Here is a 24,050-nt window from a genome sequence, read left to right as displayed (position 1 = left end):
ACGTTGACGCGCGAATTAAAACGACTCGGGGACAATCTGGAGACGCGTCCTTGACTGTTTCTAACGAAACGGTTTCTAAGAAACTGTAACGAACGTGACAATCGGAATGGTCCCCGAGATTTCGAGACTCTTTCCACCTCTTCCCGCCAGAATCATAATCAATATAGATATCGCTTATCGCGTCCCTATTTCAGTTAAGACCCTCAATATCAGATCAGAAATTAAGACGACGAACAACGACCTTCTGGTCGGATTTCTATCTGGACTATCTGGAGATATCTCCGTAATATTCCGCTTTTTTCCTTCCACACGCACGAAAATCTATCGAATATTATTTCTATCGTTATATGTATAATGTCATTACATTGCTGCATTCACAGAGATTTTTTCCCGTTTCCGTTTCAGATTCAAAGACTCTTGAGAGTCAGCTTTGCGTCTGCTACGATTCCACAAACGCATTGCGATTGTTACCGTTCTTTCTGTCATTGCGTTGTTCTCACCCTATAACTCCGATTCTGCGCTTTTTATCACTACCATTATCTTCCTCCCATTATCCTGTTCTTTGTATTCATCTTACCACGCTTCGACACTTCTCTGTAATATCGTTTCCCCTCTTCCCGTATCACTGCGGGCTTACTTCCGCGACGAAGTCGACGAATAAACAAACGGAACGGGCAAACGTCTTCATCTCGCGCGCGGCAAGTATTAGGGTCATCGAGAGCCACTTTACGGACTCTACTACGAGTTCGGTTGTGCGCGAGTCGAGCGAAGAGATCAGTAACGCGGAACCGCGGGAGAGGCTCGATCGGGCGATCCGATATCGAATATCCAGAGCACGGTTCTCGTTACTCTCTACTCCGAGAGCTCTGTTCGGTTCCCCCCCTGTCCGTCGCGCGCGTCTCGCGTTTCCTCGGTGCAGCGGCGCGGTATCGACTGCGAGCTGCTGCTGCTGCTGCTGTTGCCGCCGCCGCGCCGCAGCAGCCGTTGCTGCTGGTCCAGCGGGAGGATCCCGCGATTCCCGCGTAGTTTCCGCGACCTCACGATCCTCGGCGCGACGAACGCGCCGCACGCTCGACGCTCGCCACGGATTCGCGTATGAAGAGAGAGAGAGAGAGAGAGAGAGAGAGAGAGAGAGAGAGAGAGAGAGAGAGAGAGAGAGAGAGAGAGAGAGAGAGAGAGAGAGAGAGAGAGAGAGAGAGAGAGAGAGAGAGAGAGAGAGAGAGAGAGAGAGAGAGAGAGAGAGAGAGAGAGAGAGAGAGAGAGAGAGAGAGATGAGAGAGAGAGAGAGAGAGAGAGGAGAGAGAGAGAGGAGAGAGAGAGAGAGAGAGAGAGAGAGAGAGAGAGAGACGTCCGCGAGATCTTGGAGGGCCGAGAGCAGGAGAATCGAGAACGCGCGATTTTAGCTCCGCGCACCGGGGCGCAGCTCCCGTTCCTGGAAATCGATGACTACCAGGGACGTCCCTCCGGCGCGTCCTGACGCGCGGGAACGAGTCAACGACACGCGGAAAATTGGATCAGCCGATAGCGCGAGATGCTGGGGTTCCAGGTCAGTAGGTCGCCGCGCCGCGCGCTGCGCTGCGCGGGATTCGCGAGCCCGAACCGAGAGAGGCTCTCTCTCTCTCTCTCTCTCTTCCCTCGTTTCTCTCTCTCTCTCTCTCTCTCTCTTCCCTCGTTTCTCCCGACGTTGCTGCGCCGCAAAAACTTGCCTTCGCGTCGACGGTACTAAAGCGCAAACCAGCTCCCTTTGCTCGCGGTGTTTTTCTCGGTCCCCCCGGATCCCTACGGTCAGACTCCGTATTTACGACTCCGGAGCGGCAGATCGTATGAATTTCTTCCCGTATGTCGGAGATAAATCGGATTTCTCGCACCACTCGTGCGTTCGCGGTACCAAAACGTGTGCCTCGCCTTTCCCTGGTCGCCCTTCGTTGACAAGATCGATCTACGCGCGTCCCAGATTTCCCGCGAAAAACGAACGTTATCTTTAATGTCGTCCGAATCGCTCAAGGCTCGCAGCTATTTATTAATTTACCCGAGTCCTCGGCACATTTCATAAATCTCTGACGAATGCGAGTTATGACGTGTACGAGGTAACTATATAATTTATTTCGATGCACGGCCAGAAGATACCTATATACCTATATACATGTAACTTTTCTCGCTTTTGAGACTTATTTTCTTATTTTCCCTTTTAAATTTCCGTCTAAAGCGCCGCACTTTCCGTAATGCGCAAAATTTCCGGAAAGCGTAAACACCGTCTTGGTCCAACTATATTTTATAAAGAAGCGACGTGTGTCGTGTATGCAAGATACGCGTCGCTTCTTTAAAAACGCAGGATGCCGCCTGGCGAATTTAGCCTGAATTTTCTTCCCGGTGAACTCTCGACGCGATTCCACGTTCTCCCGGATTTTTCGCAGAACAGAGCCGGAGGTATACGAACGACCGCGGAATCCGGAACACCTTGTACACGCATAATCGCGCCGCTACGCACGGTAAACACGCGACGCATCGCGAATACCGCGCGTGTTCAACATTTCGCTCCGCGAAACTACGTCGCGAGGATCTCAAGGCGAAACCTATCCCGTCCGTGCGCATGCTAATGCGACCATCGGTAATGGCGTTGCGGATGCGTTATAGGTCGCAATTATTATGGTCGCGTGCACGTGCCGACGGGCGCTGGAAAAACCGAGCGTTTCCATTCGCGTTCACCGGCAAAAACGGCCTTGCCTCTCGCCGAGAACGCGCGCGAGCTCGCTCGTTCTGGGCAAAACGTGGCCGCGCGATCGCGGCGCGGCGTGGAGAATCGCGATGACGAATCCGATGCGGCTCGCTTTTCGGCGGATCATCCTGGACGCGAGAAGAAAGTGAATCTCGCGCGAGTGAAAGTTAACGAAAATAAATCGTCCGCGGTGAGCGACGGGCTGTCGATTTTCGTCGTCGATCTTGCATCGGCGTAGCAGCTGTTATACCTTCAAAATCGAAGACAGGGAGGAACGTCGCGTTAACCCTTTACAAATTAAGTTCAACGAGAATGAATCGACCTAAATAAATATCTTCGCGCTCCTTCTCGCCTCGGCATTATTATCGCAGCTCGACGATGAGTTTTCATTTTGGAGGCACGTCCTAGGGAGCATCCTTCATCAGCTTTGTTTTCCTCGCTTTTCCCGTCGCGAGTCATTAATGCGCGGCACCGCTCTCGGTTCTCCCGTGGAAAAAGAAAACGGTTTCTCGCTGATTATCTTCTGGGACCCTTGAATCAGACACCTCGGTCGTCAACCGAACAACGGTACGTGTCACGTATCATATACACGCGCGTTCATTCATGTGTTTCCGAGAGACTCGAAAAGCCTCTCTCGACGAGGCTACCTAACGCGCGCACTTTCACCGACGACGAGCGCAGCAGCTACCTGCCACGGCCTTTGAAATATCGATAAAAATCACGCGATTGCCCGATCGCAAGCGTAATTTACGCAAGCGTCGAGGTAACCGAATGTGGATCTAAATGAGACATCGTACGCGTATCTAAATTAATGCCGCGCGATTTAACGGCGCGAAAGGAACGACGAGAAAGTGGAAAATTAGTCACGTTCCGTAATCGGGGGGGAGAGGGGAGGTCGTGCGGCAGAATCGTCCAATTCATTATATCCCACTTTCATGTTGCACGTTCATAAAAATCTCTACAGAAAAAACGTGAAGGACATAGGAATATCTTTTGCAGGAATAGATCGTAATAGTACATCTTGCCACGTCGAAGGTTTCGAAAATATAATTATGGCATACTAGATTGCGTTTTATCAATCCTTAGAACGTGCTCCAGAATGAAAACTGATCAATCGTGAGAATGTTGAGGATGAAAAGAGGACGTTTGTATAAGGCCGATTCATTCGTCGAATTTAATTTATCGATTGTAAAGGGTTAAGGCGACGTTCCCTTCGCGCGAAAGGGAACGAAGACCGAGGCAGCCGAGAAATTCTCACGAATATTATGATATTCGGCGAGGTTGTGTAGGTGGAGTAAAGGAGTTACTGTTACAGCGCCGCCGCTCTCACGACACAATGACGGCGAATCATCGTGGCGTGTAATCAACACACGTACGTATCACACGACATCGCGCTACGCTACGTACCGGCTTCACGTAACGCATCTTCGTAAATCAAGTGTGTAAACCCTTTGTTCCTGAGGTTCCCGATTACTCGGCGCAGCTATATCGAATCAGAAACGAAAAATCGCATGAATTCTTTCCCCGCGCTTGATCAGTTGGTTTTTATTCGCGTTCGACAAGCGAAATTCGTAAAAAATGCCCCTCGAGGATTCTCTTTTCGGTTCGTGAATTCATAACAATTGCGCAATTTCTCATATCGCGATCCAACACGAAAAAAAAAATTACCTACTATAGCAAATCTATTCGTACTATTCGTAAAATATGAGATAACTAACATTTCTTACAGCGAGAGCTATAATTTAGTAATAGTAGCAAAATCTTTTTGCAATTATTACTAAATAGCAAAAGGTTCAGTAAAACTTTAACAAAAGGTTTTGCTATTATATTGCAAAATTATAGCTCTCGCTACAAAAAAATGTTAGTTATCCCATATATTTTACGAACAGATTTGCTATAATAGCTAATCCTTTTTTTCCGTGACTCTCTGGCTGCAATTAAGTATTTAAGAAACCTTCAATTGACGCGGCGATTTAAGTTTTCACGATATTTCATTGTGTGCTTTTCATTTAACGACTCAAGTCGACACAAGCGTCATTCTGTCTCTTTTCAACATCTAGTGAGCAACAAAGACGGAATGACGCTTGTGTCGTTAACTGGAAAGCACCTATTATAAATAAGAAATATGTGTCTCAAAGCGAGTCGAAGGATAGATACCATTATTTAATGCCGATGCTAAACGAAGATACGGACTTGACTCATGGTCGCCGACAACGTTTATGACGTATTCACCTTGTTACATCATAGATGTATCGGGAAAGCGTACAACGTTCAAGTATATAGCATCGTAAAATGATCAATCGTAAGGACAGATGATATGCATACGCGGAATACATGAAGAGGCAATTGGATATCTTTTTGCAAAATGTCACTTCGATCTCCTTCTCGCCCGATAAGAAATCTGCCTGGAAATGTATTCTTTGTCAACAGCCATTTTCAAAGAAATAAAATTCAAAGCTGAACTAAAAATAGTAACAATCGTTTCCTGACACGCGATACAGTTGTGTGATCCCCGACAGTCCTCTGTGAGTATTATATTGCGATAACAGTTCCAAAAATTCAAGAATTATCACTCGGCTCTTTTTTTCCGCTCGTAAACACGTCCTATTGTGAAATCGAAATTTCCTGTGTCGCATTTAAATTTTAGATCTCTCCATTCTATGAATTTTCGTCGCGTGTCCCAGCGGCAGATAAGTATCGATCAACGTAGTGGAAAATATCTCCGTTTGTCGTTATCCACGGGCGTATCGTGTTTACTTCTATGTGTTCGCAATAGTATCTTTTCGTTATAATCGCTCGTGTAATTGTCGATTCGAGCGAACGAAGCCTGTCGGGATGAAAAAGGGCCGCGTGAAACGAACGAACGTTAAAGCAAGAAGATACTCGGCAGCTTCGACTGCCCGATATAATAGCTTCCTGATTATTCCACGAGGCGCTCGGTTGATTTCCGTCGTGCGCGAGTCGTAACGGTGCGAATTGCCTCACAGGCTGATTAAGCCGACCGATCGCGGAGACATTTTCACCCGTGAAAGGTATAACGTTTAGTAAATTAATAACTTGCACTGTATTAAACATTAAAGGATGAAATTTAAACCAATACCTTGAGTTAAATAATACTTTGTGACACCATGCGCGTCGAAATTTTTCATTTTAACATAAAACAGTATTATTTTAACTCCATTGGTTTAGTTAAATTAACATTGCTTTAATTAAATTAACGACATATTGAGTAGGAGTAGCGGCGACCTACAAGAATGGTCGAAAGTGACTCAAATTGAGTATAATTTACCACTACGTGTATGTGAATGTAATAGTGTGAGACATCTCGAAATAAGGATGGAAATAAGTCAATTTATGTAATTTGGAGTCACAGTAGTATTACAAAAATAGGCAATTTTCGTAACACTACTATAACCCCAAGGGAAACAATAAAGCACACACTACAATACGACACCATATACCGAATTCGAATTCACGAAGTAATATCGATCCGGCGATCCGATCGAAAATTGTCCTCGTTCATTCCGCGTTATTGCATACGCATGTCATTATCTCCTTCTCACGGGGTGACGCGTAATACTTTACGGTAGGTCTTCGGCCGTAATTTCGTCGCGCTCGCCGAGGATAATTATCGTCCGCTAGAGATTGTCGTGCTTTCTCTCTCGTCGGCGCGAGCATTCCCCGCGATTTTTTATTATTTCTCGTTCCCCCGTGACGCAGCGCCGCGCGCCGCGGGACGCGTCGCGCGTGGAGCACGAAAGCTCCTTCGGGGATCGGATAATGAGAATGCAAGCTCGCCCGAGAGAGCAGATGCATCCCGCGTGCAAGCAGGTGCAACGGGAGTGACGTCGCGGGAAAGAAAGGAAAGAAACTGAAAGGGAGAGAAAGAGAGAGGGGAGAGATATATTAAAAAGGCGCAGAGCAGTCTCCGCGGTCGGAATGCGGTTTTTTACACGGCTACGAGATGCGGGGGGGGGGGGAGAGGAGGAGACGGTCGTTTAAAAGAACGGGAAGGCATGACCGAAGACGAGTCGTAATCCCTTTCCCTTCCGTCTCGTCTGCCCGCTTTCGCGCGTTCCTCCGTCGAATCGAGCCGCATCGCGCTCCCGCAGAACGAGGTAAATCGCGAAGTCGAAATATATAAGCGAAATCGTCCTTCGAACGGCTATTTCGAGACCTTTAAAAATTCCCCGCTGAATCGCGCGCTCGAGTCTGTTCCACGCGGAAAAAGATAATGATATTCACGTAACCCGACTCTCCAGGTGTGTGTTATTGCGTAACGTCGAACGCACTTTTTCCTCGATCGTGCCTAAATACCAACGACGTAACGCAAAAGAAGAACTTTGAGAAAATCGAACGAGGAAGAGAACGGAAATCACGGATTAAATTGCCCACGTCGTCGGAATCGAAGATTCCGTTTCGAAGACCGTGGAAACGCTCTCGAGCGAGAGTTGTGTTTATGGTCGCTCGGGGGAAAGACACGGATGATCGAAACCCCGCAAGGACCTGGGATTCCGACAGCGGTTCTCGCTATCGATTCCGGGCACTTTTCTTTGAAGCAAAGTTCACCTGCCTCTCGCAAAGCGAGCCAATTACCGCGCAAGATTCTGCAGGCCTTACCTATCAGAGAGCCTTTGAACAGAGCCCGATTTAACCCAGGTCGATTGTTTTTCATCCGAGAATAGATAAGCGAACGAGCTTTTTGCCACCGTCTCATTAATCTCTCATTCGGATCTATCGAGGCTGACGCCTCTCGATGTATACTTAATGAAATCTAAACCGTCAGCGGAGACTTCTTCACTCGACTCCCCTAATCAATCATCCTGTTTTCCTCGGTCTCTCGCCAAGAGACGGCTATATACGCGAGCGAAGGAGACTACGAGACTCTAGTCACTCTAGAGCGCGAGAGGGAAGATAATTAAAAGCGGAGGGGGTGCGCGAAGGGGGCGGGTGAATTAATAGACAGGCTTTTGTCGCGCCGTGCTCGGCAACGGCATCGCGAAAGTATTGTCGCGCCGACACATATATATATATATATATATGCGGGGTATATAATCGACCATTAGACGTGTAAGAGTGAAAAAAAAGAGAGAGATGCGACGGGGGCGAGCGCGCGCGGTCAATGGACAATGGAGAAAGAAAAGCGACTTATGTGGTGGGCCGCGTTACCATAACGACAGGTTACGGTGTGCCTCGCCATGCCACTCGCCCGATGCCATTGCCCCCGGTGCATTACGCGTCTCTTTCTCTCTTTCTCTCCCTCTCCCCCGCGCGCAGCGGGGGGTGATTTGGATTGTGTGAGACTTCTATTAGGGTGGCCGCCGTGCGCGCGGCGTGGCACACACCGTAGAAGGGTACGAGAGGCCCCACCGTTCGCACGGCTCTGCGTTTATGGTCGCGGCCGCACACTGCAGACATATTTTTGCTACCTGCGTCCTCCACGCGAGAACACTTAGCACCGAACGCAGACGAGCGAGCAGGTGCCCCCCCCCCCTCCCCCCTCGTTAGACGCTCGTTCTTTTTTTAGATCCTCGACCCTGATTTTTCCGTTACGAAAACGTCAGGTGTAACGGAAACTTTTTGTTATCAATAAGACCCCTCGAAAAGCTTCGGAGAAATAAACAAGATCAAATGCCGGATTTGAAAAGCTGAATATTATATCAGCCGATCTCGGACTTTTCTCCGAGAACTTTGATTTGAGTCGTATATGGATATTATTGAGGAACATCGTTAATTCTACAGATATTCTTGGCATTAAGTGACTGTTGATGCAAAAAATATTGTTACCGACACGTGTTATTTAGATTCTTGATTTTCTCAGTCTTTTAAACGCCCGTCAAACGTCTCGTTAGCTGCAGTACCGAGTCGCGCCGCGTGGAAATATCTACGATGCGACGACGAGAGCTCGACCCGAAAACGCCCGGTGGAACGGTGGATCTAACGAGTGTCAAAGCGCGCCCGGGGACAAGCGCGAATAATAGAAGGGAAATAATGAAAAATGAAGCGAGGCGACGCCGCGCGCGCGGCGACGGCCCTCGCCGAGGCGCTAACCGATCGATATAACCGATTTATCGCGATAAAATGGATTTCCGGACGGCGGAGGAGGACTACAATTGAATTATCCTGGACTACGAGGCACTCCTTGGACACGTCCGCGTCCCGGAACACATCGACAGGTGCGCGTCGAACCGGTTCGAAGTCATATAGTCATTGTGGCATGCACAATGTGTAATTGGAACTGTTTTGACAGGAGCAATCTCTCTTTCTCTCTCTCTCTCTTTCTGCCTCTCCCTCCTCTCTTTCCCTTTCTCTCGGTCTCTCTCTCTCTCTCGGTTACGGCTTAGATTGCGTCAGAATAGACTGTTTCCGTTCAGCTAATAACCGCTAATAACCGGGTTTTGACCTCTTCCGAGCATTGATGCTAGTGGCTTAAGTGTAATTACCGCGGAAAATATTAGGACACTTCGCGCGGAGTACAACGGTACGCGCAAGTGCATGCGTACGTACATATGTATGCATATTATTTTTTGTTTGGATTAGGGTGCCTCTAACTCTAGGGAGTTGAATGGCACATTTACATCTAGACTTTAAACACATATTATACAATGTAGTGTAATAATAGTTATATGCATTTATATGTAATTATTATTACATTATATACATAAACTGTAAATATATATAGACTTTAAACGTCTAAGTTTTAAACACACATTACAAAATATAATATAATAATAATTATATACATACATATATATATATATATATATATATATATATATATATATATAGCGTTATTCTTTTTTAGTTTGTACGATGCTTCCAACTGTAAGGTAATTAAATGGCACATTTACGTCCGGACTTTAAACACACGCGTGTTATAAAATATAATAAAATAATACAATTATACATATAACACATATAAATATATATGTGTAGCGTCTGTGCGAGAGACGAGAGTACGATCGTAAAATAATTCAATTGTATTCCACGCTTACGTGTCACGTGACGTTTCCACTTACAAGCTGCAGACGACGCACCTCGCGATGTTTACGTTTTCGACAGACGAGCAGGTTCAACTTGCGAAACGAGAGAACGCGCGAGTCATTCCCGCTTGCCACAGTGGGCAGATCCGCATGGGCAGATCCACTTCTAACCACCTCGTGCTCGTTCTCTCGCAACAACCAACCGTCGTCCGTCGACGACACGGGACACGAGCTCGTATATCGTCGATTTAAGCGCGCGCGGACGTAATCTCACGCGATAAAATCGGCAAGGTTCCGATTCCGTCGTCGAGGCCGAGGGCCGAGATTATTCCTCTCTCCTCGAATGGAGAAAAAGATTTCGCGCAAGAGAGGATGACGCGACCGGAGACTTACATGGCGGCTCACTTAACGTCGCGATTAAGCAATTGTCTCGTTACCCAGCGAGTGAATCAACGTGCGCGCGCGAACGCTTCTGCAAAGACGGTTTTATCGCGGAAACTTTTACGACTCGCGCACGTTTGTGTTTCTCTTTTTTTTTCTCTCTCTCTCTCTCTCTCTCTCTCTCTCGAATCGCTCCCGAGTATTTATTCAGCTGGTGATTTATCTCGCGCGAAGAAAAGCATCGATCGCGTTATAAATTTAACGACACGGTCAACGAAATTAATCCCGGGCGTTGCTCGTCGAGGTTCGATCGGGATATCCTCGCGGATATTCAGACAATACTTCGCCTCATCTCGGCGGTTTTTAAATTCTCGTAGAGACGCGCGTGCGATTTCGCTGTATCTCCGTACCGTCGGGGTCTTTCCTTCCGTATCTCCACCGTTCGTCAATCGATTCGCTCGCCGCGCGTAGCGAGATAATTATTTCACCGCGACGTAGACTGTATCAATCGAATCTCGCGCGAGTATATAGCCTCGCTTAAACACTAAACTCCGTTTTTTTTTTCTTTCGCGAGATCGATCAGAAAAACAAAGTCCTCGACCGTCGGGTAAAGATTACCGGTGATCGCGAGCCTGTCGCGGGTATATGTACTATGTACCCTCGCGTCTCGCGTCTCGCGGCCGTCTCTCGGCCGTCCAGGTCGCCAGGTTCGCGGGCACCCGTATCCGCCGTCCACAGGTAGCACGGAACAGCAACAAGTGGTGCGGGGGCATTAATTGCGTACGAGCAGCAGTCGCTCTCGAGGAGTCGTGATTGCGCGGAAGTATCAATTCCGATGGGGGAGGGCCCCACGAAGCGCGCTTATCCGTGTCGCCGCCGACTCGCGCGACCTTCGCGGCGCGCGAGGGAGACGGGGATACTCGCCCTGGAATCAAAACACCCGCGGTCTTTCGCGGTATAGACGATTTCATTCGACCGGGGTAGGTAGCGAGCGACTTGGACGACGTTTTCGCCGCGCGATCTCAGGCGGAAGATGACACGGGTCTCTCGTTGGGGGGGCCCGCGACTAGATTGATCGACTCCGCGCTTCTCGCGCGGACCCCCCCCCCGATTCCGGTTTGTCGCGAATTACGGTTTCGTAACCTCGTCGATTTTCTCCGCTTTCTATTCCACCGGGAGCCCCGTCGGTACGCGACCCTCCGAGAGAGGGAATAAGGTGAGGGGGGGCGGGGGAGGGAAAGACGGAACAGGAACGTCGAGATGCGCATCTCGCGAACGCGGGAGAGAGAAAGATTCTCGCCTCTCGCTCTCGCGTACTCGAGACGAGCCCAACGAACCAACGTTGATCCGTCGTCGACGGACAAGCCAAGCGAGATTCGTCAATCGTCGCCGCGAATTTGGAGTTTCGGGTTCGCCGAAGGGAGGGAGGGAGGAAGGCGGGACGGGACGAGGGGGGGGGGGGAGAAGGGTCGAGCCTCGGGAGTCGGGAGGCTGGAAGGCGGCGAAGGCGCGTCCTTCGCCGTGGGAAAGCTCGAGCTTGTCGTTCCTCCCTTCTTCCCCCCCCCCCTGCCGCCGCCTCCCCCTCGAGCATCCCCCTTCCGGTCGCGCCACCCGTCTCCCCCTTTCTCTCTCATCTTCCAGACTTACGTTCGTGATGCTCGCTGCCTCTCCGGCAGCTGGTCGAGGGCAAGGTCGCACCCGGTTGCACTCCTCCCTTCTCGCTCTCTCTCCTCTTCCCTTCGAACAACACAATCCAACACCGAGGGCGAGATGAAGCGCCGCGCTTCGACGCCGACGAGACTCGTCTCGCGCTCGTCAGGGATTCACGGTCGCGTCTCCGTCGCACGTCATTCGTAACGCGTCCCAGGGAGCACCGTACCGCCGGGCGATCTCGCGAGAAAAAAGGGAGGCTGCTCACTCGGCGCCGTTTGCCGCGCATCTGCCGAGCCCGAGCGGGCGCGATTCGGTTCGGAGCTCGGTTCGGACGGATCGCGCGGCGGCCGGCGACGAATGCGCGCACCGCCCCGCCAAGGACCAATCACCGGCCGCCTACGCGGCCCGCGGTGGGATCGCGGGCGCGCCATTTGTCGTCGCTCTCGCGCCCAGGGTGACCATGAGTGACTCGCGATAAACTTCACGACGCTCCGCCGTGAGGCGACGATGAGGGGGATCGTCGCGAACCGGAGAAGCTGCGTCGCGCGGTGAGTACGATTACACGTGTGTGAAAAAATCCCGTGTCCGATTCTGGTTTCACGTTCCTATCAAGAAGAAAAGATCGAGATCCTCTCGAAATGCGAATGTTGAAAAGGGAGAGAACGAGTGCGTCCTGCGCGTGCGCGGCTTGTCCAGGCGTAGCCCCGAATCGCTCGTGGCGCGAAAATTCGAAATTTTTGAACACGACTACACGAATCAGAAATGATCGTAATGATTATTATATCTTATATATTATTATTAGTATAAAGTAAGTACTAAAGTGTAAAAAAGTTATATTTATAATTAAACTAATATATACATATACATAGTATATTATATATATATATAGGTATATATATTTATTAGTTTATTTAGAATTTATAACGAAGAGTTCTATATACATATTAACTAATATAAACAATAAACAAGTAAATAAATGTTTCTTTGGATTCGTCGATGTTTGCGGCACTGTTTACGTTATCGTTCGGGCCTATATGTTCTATAACAATACGGAATACGGGCTTATCAAATAATATTATTAACTAATTAAAGTAAACCAACTCATATTCCTGAAACATGAATATTGATGTTTAATTTGATTTGGAATTTGAATCTGCAATGTTAGTTATATAATATACAATGTTTTGGGAAATTAATATGCGGTATACGCAAATATATCATGCTAATAATATATTTTATGTATAATAATATACAAAATGTTACATATATTATATATATATAATATATATATTACATATATAAATATGTTACATATATATTAATATATTTAATATATTAGGAAGATATCAATAACGCATTATTTAACGATAATCACAGTCGTTACATCATCAGTCGTTACGCAATACTAAAATTTGGCCTTCTTTCGTATATGCAGGGTTTCCGAATCGTTAATAAGAGCACTTTCCTTCCGACACGTCATTTCCTTCAAGTTATATATAAAATCCACGTTTAAAGGCTTTATTCGATTGCGCATCGGACGTTTGTGTTTCACATTATTTAATATCGGACAAAATGTTTCTGTGGATTCGATGGGGGAGGCATCGTTTACGTTATTGTTCGTGTTTACACGTCCACTTTCCCCGTCATTAGTTTCTAATACGGGTTTATCGGAGTCCGCATGAACCTCGATCGCGCCCGTGTTGTTTGAGCCAAAATCCTCGTTTAAAGACTTTATTCGATTGCGCATCGGACGTTGGTGTTTCACATTATTTAATATCGGACGAAATGCTTCTTCGGATTTGATGGGGGAGGTATCGTTTACATTATCGTTCGTGTTTACACGTTCACTTTCCCCATCATTAGTTTCTAATACGGGTTTATCGAAGTTCGCCTGAACCTTGATCGCGTCCTTGTCGTTGCCATATATCACTTGATGTACCATTCGTGTAAGTACGGGATCTTTTATATTTTTATTCTTTTCCATATATTCTAACAGCTCTTGCATCGTTTTGTCACTATCGCCCGCATAGACATTCTCACATTCACTTTCGCGTGACTGCGGGACTCTCTCGTTCGCGACAGTTTCACTCTGCGAAACAATGCGTGCATCCAAGATGCTCGAATCGTTGAAATTCACACGTGTTTCCGGCTGACAGTCCGACGATGCAGTTACATCCATCGCGATATCGGGATTATCCGATTTTGTCTTTGGATCTGTTGTATCCGCGACGATGTCCTCGTCACACGTATCGTCGTGCGGTATTTCGAGTATCATTTCCGCTATAGCCACGCGATTATTTTGCATATTATGCATTTTATTACAATGCGCAACACATTCGCATTTTACGAAGCACTTGAAATCGCACAGCTTGCAACGGTAGCGATTCCAACCGACGTGCATAGCCATATGCCTGCGTAGATTAGGTACGGACGTGAATTTTCGTTTGCATTTAAGACACCGCAGCTTCCGATAGTCCGCGATGGTAGCTATTTTACTCTCCATTAGTGAAGTCCGATTCTTTTCGTTCGGTTGTGTTAAGGAAGACTGCGACTCGGAATTATCCTCCCCTTCGATCTTACCTTCCTCTAAAATTTAACAAATTATTGTTTTTTAACACTTTATATTGTTAATATTGTACATATTATATAATGTTAACTACTATAAATTATAATATATATAATTAAATTATAGATATAGCATATATTAACAATTAATAATAATTTAATAAGTACATAATAGTTTGCGCGTATTCCATTTATTTAGATGTGCATTTCCTATTGTGTGTATAATAAATAAAATTTATTCGAATTAAAAATCAAATGACTCACCTCCTGAATCAGTCAATCGGTCCTCGTTGTGATAGCTCAACGCTTCCTCTTTTTTATTTCTCATCTTTGAAGCAGCAGAACTATCTTTGTTCGCATCTGTGCGCGTAGCACCAGGTGAGTGTAAATCTTCGTCGGGCATACAATTATCTTGATTCTCAACGGGAAGTAGTAATTTGGTGGCATCAATATTTTCTGGTAATCCAATATCAGAAACGTTATTGTTATCCGCTGAATTGCGTTCAGACAGATTACATTGATTTCTTAGCATATCCCAGTCTTCTTTACTAAGACTGGCAACATTTTGTGCGCAAATGGACACTTCGTGATCACTGATCTCAAGAGATGACGATGTACGCTCGGAACTTTTGCTGGGCGTATCTTCATCAACGGATGACTTTATGATTGTATTAGCTAAATTGATATTTTCTGTTTTACACGGTATAACGAATGTTGAGGCTGACAATGTACTACAATGTTTGATCCTAATCGTTTTCTCGTCGCACGCGGCGATTGGCGTTTGACAATATTGCGAAAAAGTAGACGAAGTTGTCTTCCTACTTGTTCTCCTTCCACGTCTACCGCGGAGCTTTGTACCAGATTCTACGTTTATCGATTCCTACAAAAGATTTAACATATACTATTATATAACTGTCAGTTTTTAAAATATCCTATTATGATTTAAAAAATCGATAAAGAATATTGTTGAATTTTACCTGAGTTTTATCGCTATTTTCCATGACATTTTTCAAGGCAGATACTTTAGCTGCATGATTATTTTTCTTACTTCTCATCATAGTTGTCTTCCTGTGAAATGCTTTCTCTTGAACCTCCGATTTTAATTTACGCACCTGTTCATTGGTCATTTTATGAACTGTTTGGAAAATTGTAAAGAAATGTAGATTATTCGAAGCACCGGTTTTAGAAACACCATGCTGTTTGAAAAAATATCAAAAATTTCGAGATAACAAATTACGTATATCTTCTTCTCTAGTATATAACAATACCTCTATATAAATGCCGATAGGTGCTCCACGTATTTGCAAATGTATTTGTGCAGCGAGGACAAGGATAGCACAAACGTTTGGACGTATGCAGCGTTTTTATGTGAACGATTAACGTCTTCTTCGTCGAGAACTTTGCACTACCTGCGTGTCAAAACGAGAACTTATCATATCTATCGAATATCTTGTTACTAAAAAGTAAGAACCATTCATATTTACATATAGGGCAAGACAAATTATTCATCGGTAATCTGTATATCAATGCTTTGTTCTCCTCGTCATTCTCCTCGTCATTCCCCTCCTCATTCTCCTCCTCATTCTCCTCCTCATTCCCCTCCTCATTCCCCTCCTCATTCTCCTCCTCATTCTCCTCCTCATTCTCCTCCTCATTCTCCTCCTCATTCTCCTCCTCATTCTCTTCGTCATTCTCCTCGCTCATCTTCGCTTGAATAGGACTGTCACTCTTTTCCAATTGATGTTCAGGTTCCTCTACTGCGAGGGCATTCTGATCCGTGATATTCTGCAATTTTGTTATCTAAGAACAGAATAGAACTGTGTTATGAGCATTATCGGACTAAATATATATTATACAATAATAATAATGGAGAAATACAATGTGATTTAAAATATATATTTATAAGTAACAATAAGTAAGAGATTAGTCTTATTAGTGAATTAATATAATGCATACTTGTTCTTTCACCAAATCTATAGCTTCGACCACCGCGTCCAATGATTCAATAGGTTGATACACCTCAGGACAATTGGTATCTATAGGTTCCAAATAGATATGTTGATCATCCGGAACGTTAGAGATTGCCTTTTCATTTTCCAAGTTTTGCTTCTCTATAATCTCTATATGTTCTTCTTGCTCTTTATTCAGCATATCTATTATCGCAGTGAGATCCTTTTTATTCGATTTCTTGGATGCTTGACTCCTGAGTATTCTATCATTCTTGACGCCATCGTTATTGACGCCGTCATTATTGACCCCATCATTATTGACACCGTCGTTATTGACGCCGTCGTTACTCGCCTGCTCTGTCTTGTACATGTGCGTTATCGATTCTCTGGTGGGGTGCTGGAAGAAGGAAACATCCATCATAAGTGGCAGCAAGTAGCAACAGTAGTGTTAACAGAAGCGGATCACATTCCACTTACTGCGTTATAGTTATTGAGCCTGACGCGTTTGTGGAGCCTGACGTCGAATTCGTCCACACAGTACTCCCTTTTGTGGGACACCAGATTGACAATGCTCCTGAACAGGGTCAGGCAGATGCGGCATTCATATATGACATTACATTCGTACGATAATATCGATTTAACCTCGTCGGTACCGTCCTCGAGGAGCTCGCAAACTTGGTACAAGTTGGACACGCTCGTGTCGACTGGCTTACGTAAGTTGGACAAGTCTGGACGACGCATGTTCCCATTGAGAAGCCTCCTTTTTCTCTTACCCGTGCTCTGCAACGGCGGCTTCGCCTGTTTAGGGTTCATCTTTCAAACAACGAGGATTCTCCAAGTGTTCGCAGCGTCGCGTCACGATTCGGAAGACCTGCGGCACGTGAAAAAAAAAAAATAGTAAGAAATTCTCGGACGAATGTGGGGGGGTGTTCGCAACGCGCGAGTTCGAGATGAGCAACGCAACGCGGTCGCCCGAATAGGCGTACAGCTCGAATATGCTGAATGTAAGCGTGACCGCAAATAGTATCTAAGAGGATTTCCGAATCAACAGGTTGCGGAAAGGGCGGAGTTTTCTCCGAGCCACCCCCGGAAAACGCACGATTATCAACAAGCCGGAAAAGTACCCGCGAGGACGAGATACCACGTCTCTCCTTCGTTTTGCTCGGCGCAATCGACGTTTATCTCGCGGGCTTCAGCTGATTTCGCGAGGGTGTGGGATAACCTACCGGGATCGCGTGGCCGCGTGCGACTCTAATCGCAAGCGATTGAGAAATTTCGCCTAAATACTACCCCTCGTGTTGTCGGATTCTGCACGCGACTTCCATTGCCGCAGAAGTTCCGGCGTTCTCCGTTCGACGAAAATTTTATGGGCAGCACCTTAGCCTTAGGTTTGTCTCCGCCGCGTTCGTGTTCATCACCGCCTTCGCCGCCGCTCGCTTCCTCGTGCCGAGGATATATTTACGGCGAGATGTCGGTCGCGCGATGCGCCCGGTTGCTTTCTTCACCGAAGGTACGCTAGTCAAGTCCGACCGCCGATATATAACCTCCCACCATGCGTGTGTGTATACTCACACAAAATATTCCTCTGCTTATGCTTGTCCACAAAGTCAGGATGCTCCCCCGTGAGCTGCGTCCACGCGCGATTCATGCTGAGCACATGTTTCAGAACGCGGCATTGTTGAGAGTAACACGGATACACGGAGATCTCAGCAACGTTAGGCCGCTACCGGCTGTCTCCGCGATGCACCCACCGGTGTCCAGGGATATCCACACGATATCCGACCAACCCACGTCCACGGTGGTGAATATACAGCCGAAGATGGGATTCGTGGAGAGAACGTTGAAAAAAATCGGCTTACTAGACATTCAGAAATATGTAATTGAGAGTTTTTCATCACCGCGCTGAGCGAAAGCGCTTGCCGAAGCTTGTCCTTGCGGTCTGCATAAGCGCTCTGTGCTTCTGTACTCGAACGCCGAGAGTTATTGATGGTAACGCTAATTTGTTAATTGCAGAGAACCATATATATGGGTTATGGAGTGTACGAACATGTAATAAATCAAGTGGATTATCCTTTTTTCTTCAAATGTAAGTCCCCATCATAAGTTCTGTGTTGCAGCGGTTATATAATCCTAACTCTTGTATACATTTTAAATATGTTCTTTGTAGATTTTAACATACCAGATACGTTTTTCTCTTGGTTTCTGGTGACGGAGCTTCATGTATGGATGATAATGGTTCGCTACATGGCAGACGAGAAAGATGGGAAAGTTATCAGAAATAATGCGGTAAAGGCCATGTGGGAGGACACACAGGCCAGGATGGACAAGCTTGGTGTAAGTAACTGCACTACCACAGTTTGTATGGATTAATTGGTGTTTATTAAATATAATTATGTTATTATTGCAGTCAATCAGATCCAAAATTAAAAGTGAACACATACGGGAAATATCGTATCAATTCAATGCTGCTATAATAGGTTACGATGAGGGCATACAATCTGATGATAAAACATTAGCCGGAGCATTGTGGAGACGATTCTTTCAGCTGGAATGCAACAATCCGGAACGCATTGAAACGCTTCTGATTTATGTAAGGAAACAGGTGAGGTTTATATTTTAGAGCATAATGCAAACACAACTATATTCCATATTTTATTCCATATTTTAATGGCGTAAGATAACTTGCCACAACTCTTACAGCAGTACTTCTGTAAATCATTTATTTTTTGTTCATTTTCCAGATTTCTTTATTTGACAGTTTACCAAATCATGAAATTTTAAGAAAACCTGTTTTAAAGTTGATAGACATTAAAACTTTATGCAAACATCAATAATAGCGGTTACAGTTACCAGGTAAGAAATAATGAAATATTGTGTTCTTGTAAATACATGAGGAAAGCAATTGTAAAAAATATAGTAATAAATATGGAATGTTTCGTAGAGTATAATACTCTTACATAATATTCTTTCGTAAAGTATTTTCTCTAAAGTAAGGCGTTTTTTTCACTTTACATTGCGCTAAGGACGCATCAAGTTAAATCTATGGCTGGCTAGATCTAAATTCAATTGATCATACCAAGATCCCTTTTACATACAGTTTTCCGATTTCCCAGGCTTGCAATCATACGGCATATGTATAATCTCTTGCACTTTGTATCGCACTCTTTCCTCAGTGATGGTTCGGCGCGTTTATAAAAGTTCCTGATCAATTATCATTGGTTGAGATAGAATACTTGACAAATAATAATTTACAAATCTCTATACATTACCTGTAGTAGCGATCTAGCTGACTGTCATTGATTGCTAGTTTGGGCAACCAGGCTTGTAGCGAATCGTACGACAAGTCGGGAATGCCATATTCTTCTTTAAACGAGTATGACTTGAACCATGACGGCCGTTTGTCGGGCTGAAGATTCGCTAAAGTTAAATTATACATCCAATTCTCGTAATCTTTTACCGCCTGTAATAGAGTATTGCTCGTGTACATTGCATGTATTTCACCAATGTGGAATGATGTGATACTCACGTAATTTTTACTGTCGACAGTGTACAGCTTGTAGTTGGAATTTAAATTCTGGTAGGTGGTTGCGCTACCGCCGTTCCAAGCAACGTTATTAATCTTGCCATTGCCATTATCATCGTTGAAAAACAATTCTAGCTCATCATTGTGCGTATGGCCGTTGAATTGTGCTCTAATAATGTGGGCGTATCGATCGACAATTTTCATATATTCCCTTTTCCACGTGGTATAACATTGCTCGTCATCAGGCGGGATGTGCGCTAATATATGCACAAACTCCCTATCCTTTTCAGCTTGCGAAAGCGTGTCCGCCAACCATTGCAACTGGTCATCGGGATCTTGCGGTTGATACCACAGCCACCTGTAGAAATTATTTTTATACAGAACCGCGTAAAAAATAAAATCTAATTTATGTACTTCCTGCATTGAAAACACGTATATGATAATTAAAAAAAAGAAACAGTTTATTGACATATAATATTGGAAAAGCCAGGTGTACAAATTGCAATATGTCGTGGTGCACAAATTGCAATGTGTCGTGGTGCACAAGACAGTTCGCAATATCTACCCGATAACCTAGATTGATAACATTAAGCAGCTATCATTAAGATAAAATATATATTGTGAATCAATCAATAAGTCGCGATATCACGATCCATAAAATATATATATTTCGCGTATCTCACACAGTTAAAAACTGATTTGATGTACCATTTGATGTACTCACCAGTTGTAACAATAACATACGTTATTGTTCAAGACTATAATTCTAAATCCTTTCTTAGGCGAAACCGTATAATATCCGCCTTCCAGTATGGTAGAACGTGTAGATTCTGGTAACCATCCGGAATTGATCCACAAATCAGCCATCATTTTATACAGCCATTGCGTGCTTAGCTCGTCATTAGTAATATTCTTGGGTGCAAATCTGGAGGAAAATTGCGCGATTATATTGATCTCAAAATACAAGAGTAAATAGATACTAGTTGAACAAAATATATTTATATAATGAAAATTGGATAGCTCACTGATTCACAGGATGCGGCTCATGATTACCCAGAATAGGATACACAGTGATATCTGGGAATGTTTCGCGAATTTGGCGATAGCTCTTGTACAGACTTATTACATTTCCCTCGATACTGGTTTCCCAAACCCCATGGTCTATTATGTCGCCAGTGAAGTAAATGTAGGAAATATTCTGCAAATCAGTATTAAAATGACACACCGTTTTGAAGAATTATATATAATAAGATAGCAATAGAGAGGTGCTGCGTACTTGATGTTGATCTCTAATGTGATCTAGGACATCAACAACGGTATGCCACGGACTGTCGCAATAATTGTAATCTCCCCAAAAGCCCGCCACCTTGCCGCTTGTATTTGTCTTGTTTTGCCCTTTTCGACAACATGTTGGTTCCATGCATTGTGAGTTGCCATAAGGTTCGTAGTTAGGATCGTAATGAAGATCCGTTATCTGCACTATATTTAGGGTTTCATTGCTCTCTTCTGGATCAATCGATATTGGAGGGCTGTTATCAATGCTGACTGTCCAATTGAACTCGGAATTATTAAGCGGGCAAGATTTTGATTCTAATACAACGCCACAAATTGTGGATGACGTTAGATTCGGTTTCGAATCTATTATATACACAATTGTTGGCTGCAAGTAAAATGTTTAGACAACATTGAACATGTTAAAAGTAAAAATTCATGCCAAAAATTTATTATTGCTCCCTATAAAGGAACTCCTACATATTATGATGATGAAATAAAAATTTTCGATATTTTATTTGCATAACAATTCAATTTACTTACCAAATTGATGGTTACGACACCGACGCAGACTGGCTCATCTGCCAAGTCCAGTAGAATACAGAGTCTAATTACTAAACGTCCTATTTCTTCCTCTGACATGCCTCCCCTGCGATATTCTATAAAAGTATTTAGAACAGACCGACATATTATGCAAATAGATCCGCTCCTTTCACCAACAAAACCACGCCAGTCGTCACGCTGCTGGCTGATCGGAAGAGCTAGTTGATGGATCAACTGTTGAAATTCTTCAGATTCATTCTGTTGTGCTTTTACCCAATTTTTAATCTCATGTGTAAAGTGTGATACTGTGTCACCTGTAAACAGATAGAATTACCGTTTTTCGGCTTTCGGCTAATGAGACAAAATACAGTACAAGATATGTTAGCTAACAAATATGTGTCATTTCCTGTTTTTTGTAATTTTATCTTTACAATCTTACATATCTAAAAAAATTTATATCTATGAGATATACTTTATCAAAGTTGATGGCACAAATTGATGATTTAAGAAAGCACAACTGATAACTTTTATTTAATCTCTTGGTAACATGAACGTAAAACCACCTGCATGTTGTTTGCTATCAAGATCATACGATCTTGATCGCTTAACAACAAACAGAAACTGATAATATGAATAGCATAAACCAGATGTGTCAAACTCGCGGCCCGCGGATCTCATGCGGCCTGCCAAAAAAGCTACGGCCCGCTGAAACTTGTTGAAAATCTTTTGGAGAAAAGTATTTAAATTAATTACTTTGAATTAAATAAATTTATTTTTATTTGCAATTTAGTTCAAATTTCCACAATGTTGTCTTTCGTTATACCAGCATGTTTGGTAACACACGTTTTTGCGAGTAACTTTCTTCTCTAATGAAAAATAATAAAATTCCAGGAAGGTCAAAATTAACCGATGAGCATCTATTATCAATTTTGAAAAATACGTTAGCTCAAGACATTCAACCAAATTTTGATGATTTGCTTTGTGAAAAACGGTGCCAAATTTCCTCTAAAAAATAATATAATAAATTGTGATTTTGTTGTTTATTTTTTATAGGTTCCATTATTGTTTTTGATAAAAAATGTAAAATATTTTTCATTTGAAAAATAACGTGGAATACAAAACGACTATTCTTTTTACTAATTGCTATATTTATTATTATACTAAATACAATAATTCTAAAAGTCGTACTTTATACTTATTTTTTGAATGTTGAAAACATGCTTCAGCCCAATGCAAAGTAACCCAGGTAGCACATACACGTTTCAGAAATGTTTTATAAGCGTTTTTCCGAAACGTTTTATAACCGATTTCTAGAAACGTTTCTCATGAGTAAAAATGTCCAGTCGAAAAAGTTCGATGGAACGTTTCTTTTCCGATAACGTTTAAAAAACTATTATAGAAACGTTTTGTTTTAATGATAAAGACATTTTAGATAGAAATTTAAAATTCCTACTTTTCACATCTTTTGAACGTGTTTATGACGTTTTTGAGACATGCGTGAGAATTAAATGTTCTAGAAGCTTTATGCATATACTATCTATGACGTCTATTCTTTTACGAAGAAATTCCTGAACTGATGCACATTCGTGCAATAAGTTAAAGTGAAACAAAATATATTTGTTTCATTCTAACTTAATTGCATTACTGATGTGCCAGTTCAGGAAGTTCTTCAAAACGGAACACACGTATAAATGTTCTTTCAATGGTCACGTTCAGCAGAACGTTTATTTTGCAACTGTTGGAAGTTTTCTAAGTTCAGATTTGTCCGATGATAAATAGATTAAGACCGGTAGGACAAAATTAATTTAAGTAATATGTACTAATATGTGCTACCTGGGATAACTTATGTGGCCTATGATACAAAACGAGTTTGATATACCTGGCATAAATATTACATAAAACTTTGTTGCATTATTTTATGATATATAAATCTAATAAATATCTTTTGTTAATATACCTATATATATATATATTAAATAAAAGATATAAATAAAACCTTATATGTATATATATATATAAGATTGTAAATATACAATAGATCTTTGACAAAAGATAAATATATAAAGTCCTTTAAGATTCGTAAATACAATTTGCTCATTTTTAATTTGAAATTCTAATAGTTTATCAGTTATCTGATAGTTTGTCATACTTATATAAGTGGACACGTCGCTGCTTGCAACTTTTAATAAAAGTGTAAAAAGTAATAGTCTGTAGAACTGCATATTGATGCGACTGGATCACTGTAACACCACTGTTATTACACTCGCGTTATTGCACAGTTATATACTGTCAGTGTTATTATATCTTTAAGATAATTCCCCCACTTCCATAATTTCTCTCAAACAACTTTAAACAGATGTCTCAATAGAAGGTCGTAGAGATAATATAATTAGAACATCTGGTATATTATTGTGATCAGTATATTTATAACACAAAACAAATAGGAAGATGCTACCATTATCACG

General features: G+C 43.5%; 4 protein-coding genes across 8 annotated transcripts in view; 1 reads left to right on the top strand and 3 right to left on the bottom strand.

Moving 5' to 3' along the window:
• Tsp66e (Tetraspanin 66E) overlaps window positions 1–12,032 on the bottom strand; it is a 31,441-nt gene extending 19,409 nt beyond the window's left edge. For 3 of the 4 annotated variants that reach the window (XM_071722352.1, XM_071722353.1, XM_071722355.1), the window contains exon 1: window positions 11,728–12,032. The gene's annotated coding sequence lies outside the window, so the exon portion shown is untranslated. Of the gene's footprint in view, window positions 1–577; window positions 928–11,727 lie in introns of those variants that run through there. The other variant, XM_071722354.1, reaches the window with a different exon arrangement.
• A 916-nt stretch (window positions 12,033–12,948) lies between these two features.
• On the bottom strand, window positions 12,949–17,958 carry LOC139783194 (uncharacterized). Of its 2 annotated transcripts, none has more exons than XM_071722337.1 (8): window positions 17,820–17,958; window positions 16,725–17,118; window positions 16,255–16,644; window positions 15,783–16,098; window positions 15,567–15,707; window positions 15,276–15,433; window positions 14,563–15,178; window positions 12,949–14,319 (listed from the first exon to the last, which is right to left on the bottom strand). In XM_071722337.1, the coding sequence occupies exons 2-8, from the start codon at window positions 17,058–17,060 to the stop codon at window positions 13,139–13,141; spliced, it is 3,138 nt and encodes a 1,045-aa protein (XP_071578438.1). In that variant the 5' UTR covers window positions 17,061–17,118; window positions 17,820–17,958; the 3' UTR covers window positions 12,949–13,138. The 2 variants fall into 2 exon arrangements, with proteins under 2 accessions (XP_071578438.1, XP_071578437.1); XM_071722336.1 differs by lacking the exon at window positions 17,820–17,958 and adding an exon at window positions 17,474–17,582.
• On the top strand, window positions 17,597–19,195 carry Uqcc1 (Ubiquinol-cytochrome c reductase complex assembly factor 1). Its single transcript, XM_071722350.1, has 6 exons — window positions 17,597–17,757; window positions 17,914–18,123; window positions 18,261–18,333; window positions 18,415–18,581; window positions 18,655–18,849; window positions 18,989–19,195. The coding sequence occupies exons 1-6, from the start codon at window positions 17,614–17,616 to the stop codon at window positions 19,079–19,081; spliced, it is 882 nt and encodes a 293-aa protein (XP_071578451.1). The 5' UTR covers window positions 17,597–17,613; the 3' UTR covers window positions 19,082–19,195.
• Window positions 18,887–23,888, bottom strand: LOC139783198 (sphingomyelin phosphodiesterase 1). Its single transcript, XM_071722343.1, has 8 exons — window positions 23,735–23,888; window positions 21,586–21,899; window positions 21,047–21,430; window positions 20,796–20,968; window positions 20,495–20,695; window positions 19,774–20,128; window positions 19,517–19,707; window positions 18,887–19,448 (listed from the first exon to the last, which is right to left on the bottom strand). The coding sequence occupies exons 1-8, from the start codon at window positions 23,805–23,807 to the stop codon at window positions 19,310–19,312; spliced, it is 1,830 nt and encodes a 609-aa protein (XP_071578444.1). The 5' UTR covers window positions 23,808–23,888; the 3' UTR covers window positions 18,887–19,309.
• Between the last annotated feature and the right edge of the window lie 162 nt (window positions 23,889–24,050).

This window comes from Temnothorax nylanderi, unplaced genomic scaffold (genome assembly GCF_030848795.1).
Source record: "Temnothorax nylanderi isolate EJ_2023f unplaced genomic scaffold, tnyl_v1.0 TNYL_tig0477_pilon, whole genome shotgun sequence".
Classification (NCBI taxonomy): Eukaryota; Metazoa; Arthropoda; class Insecta; order Hymenoptera; family Formicidae; genus Temnothorax; species Temnothorax nylanderi.
The sequence above is the reverse complement of the archived record's forward strand: the minus strand, read 5'-3'. Positions and strand labels throughout refer to the sequence as shown.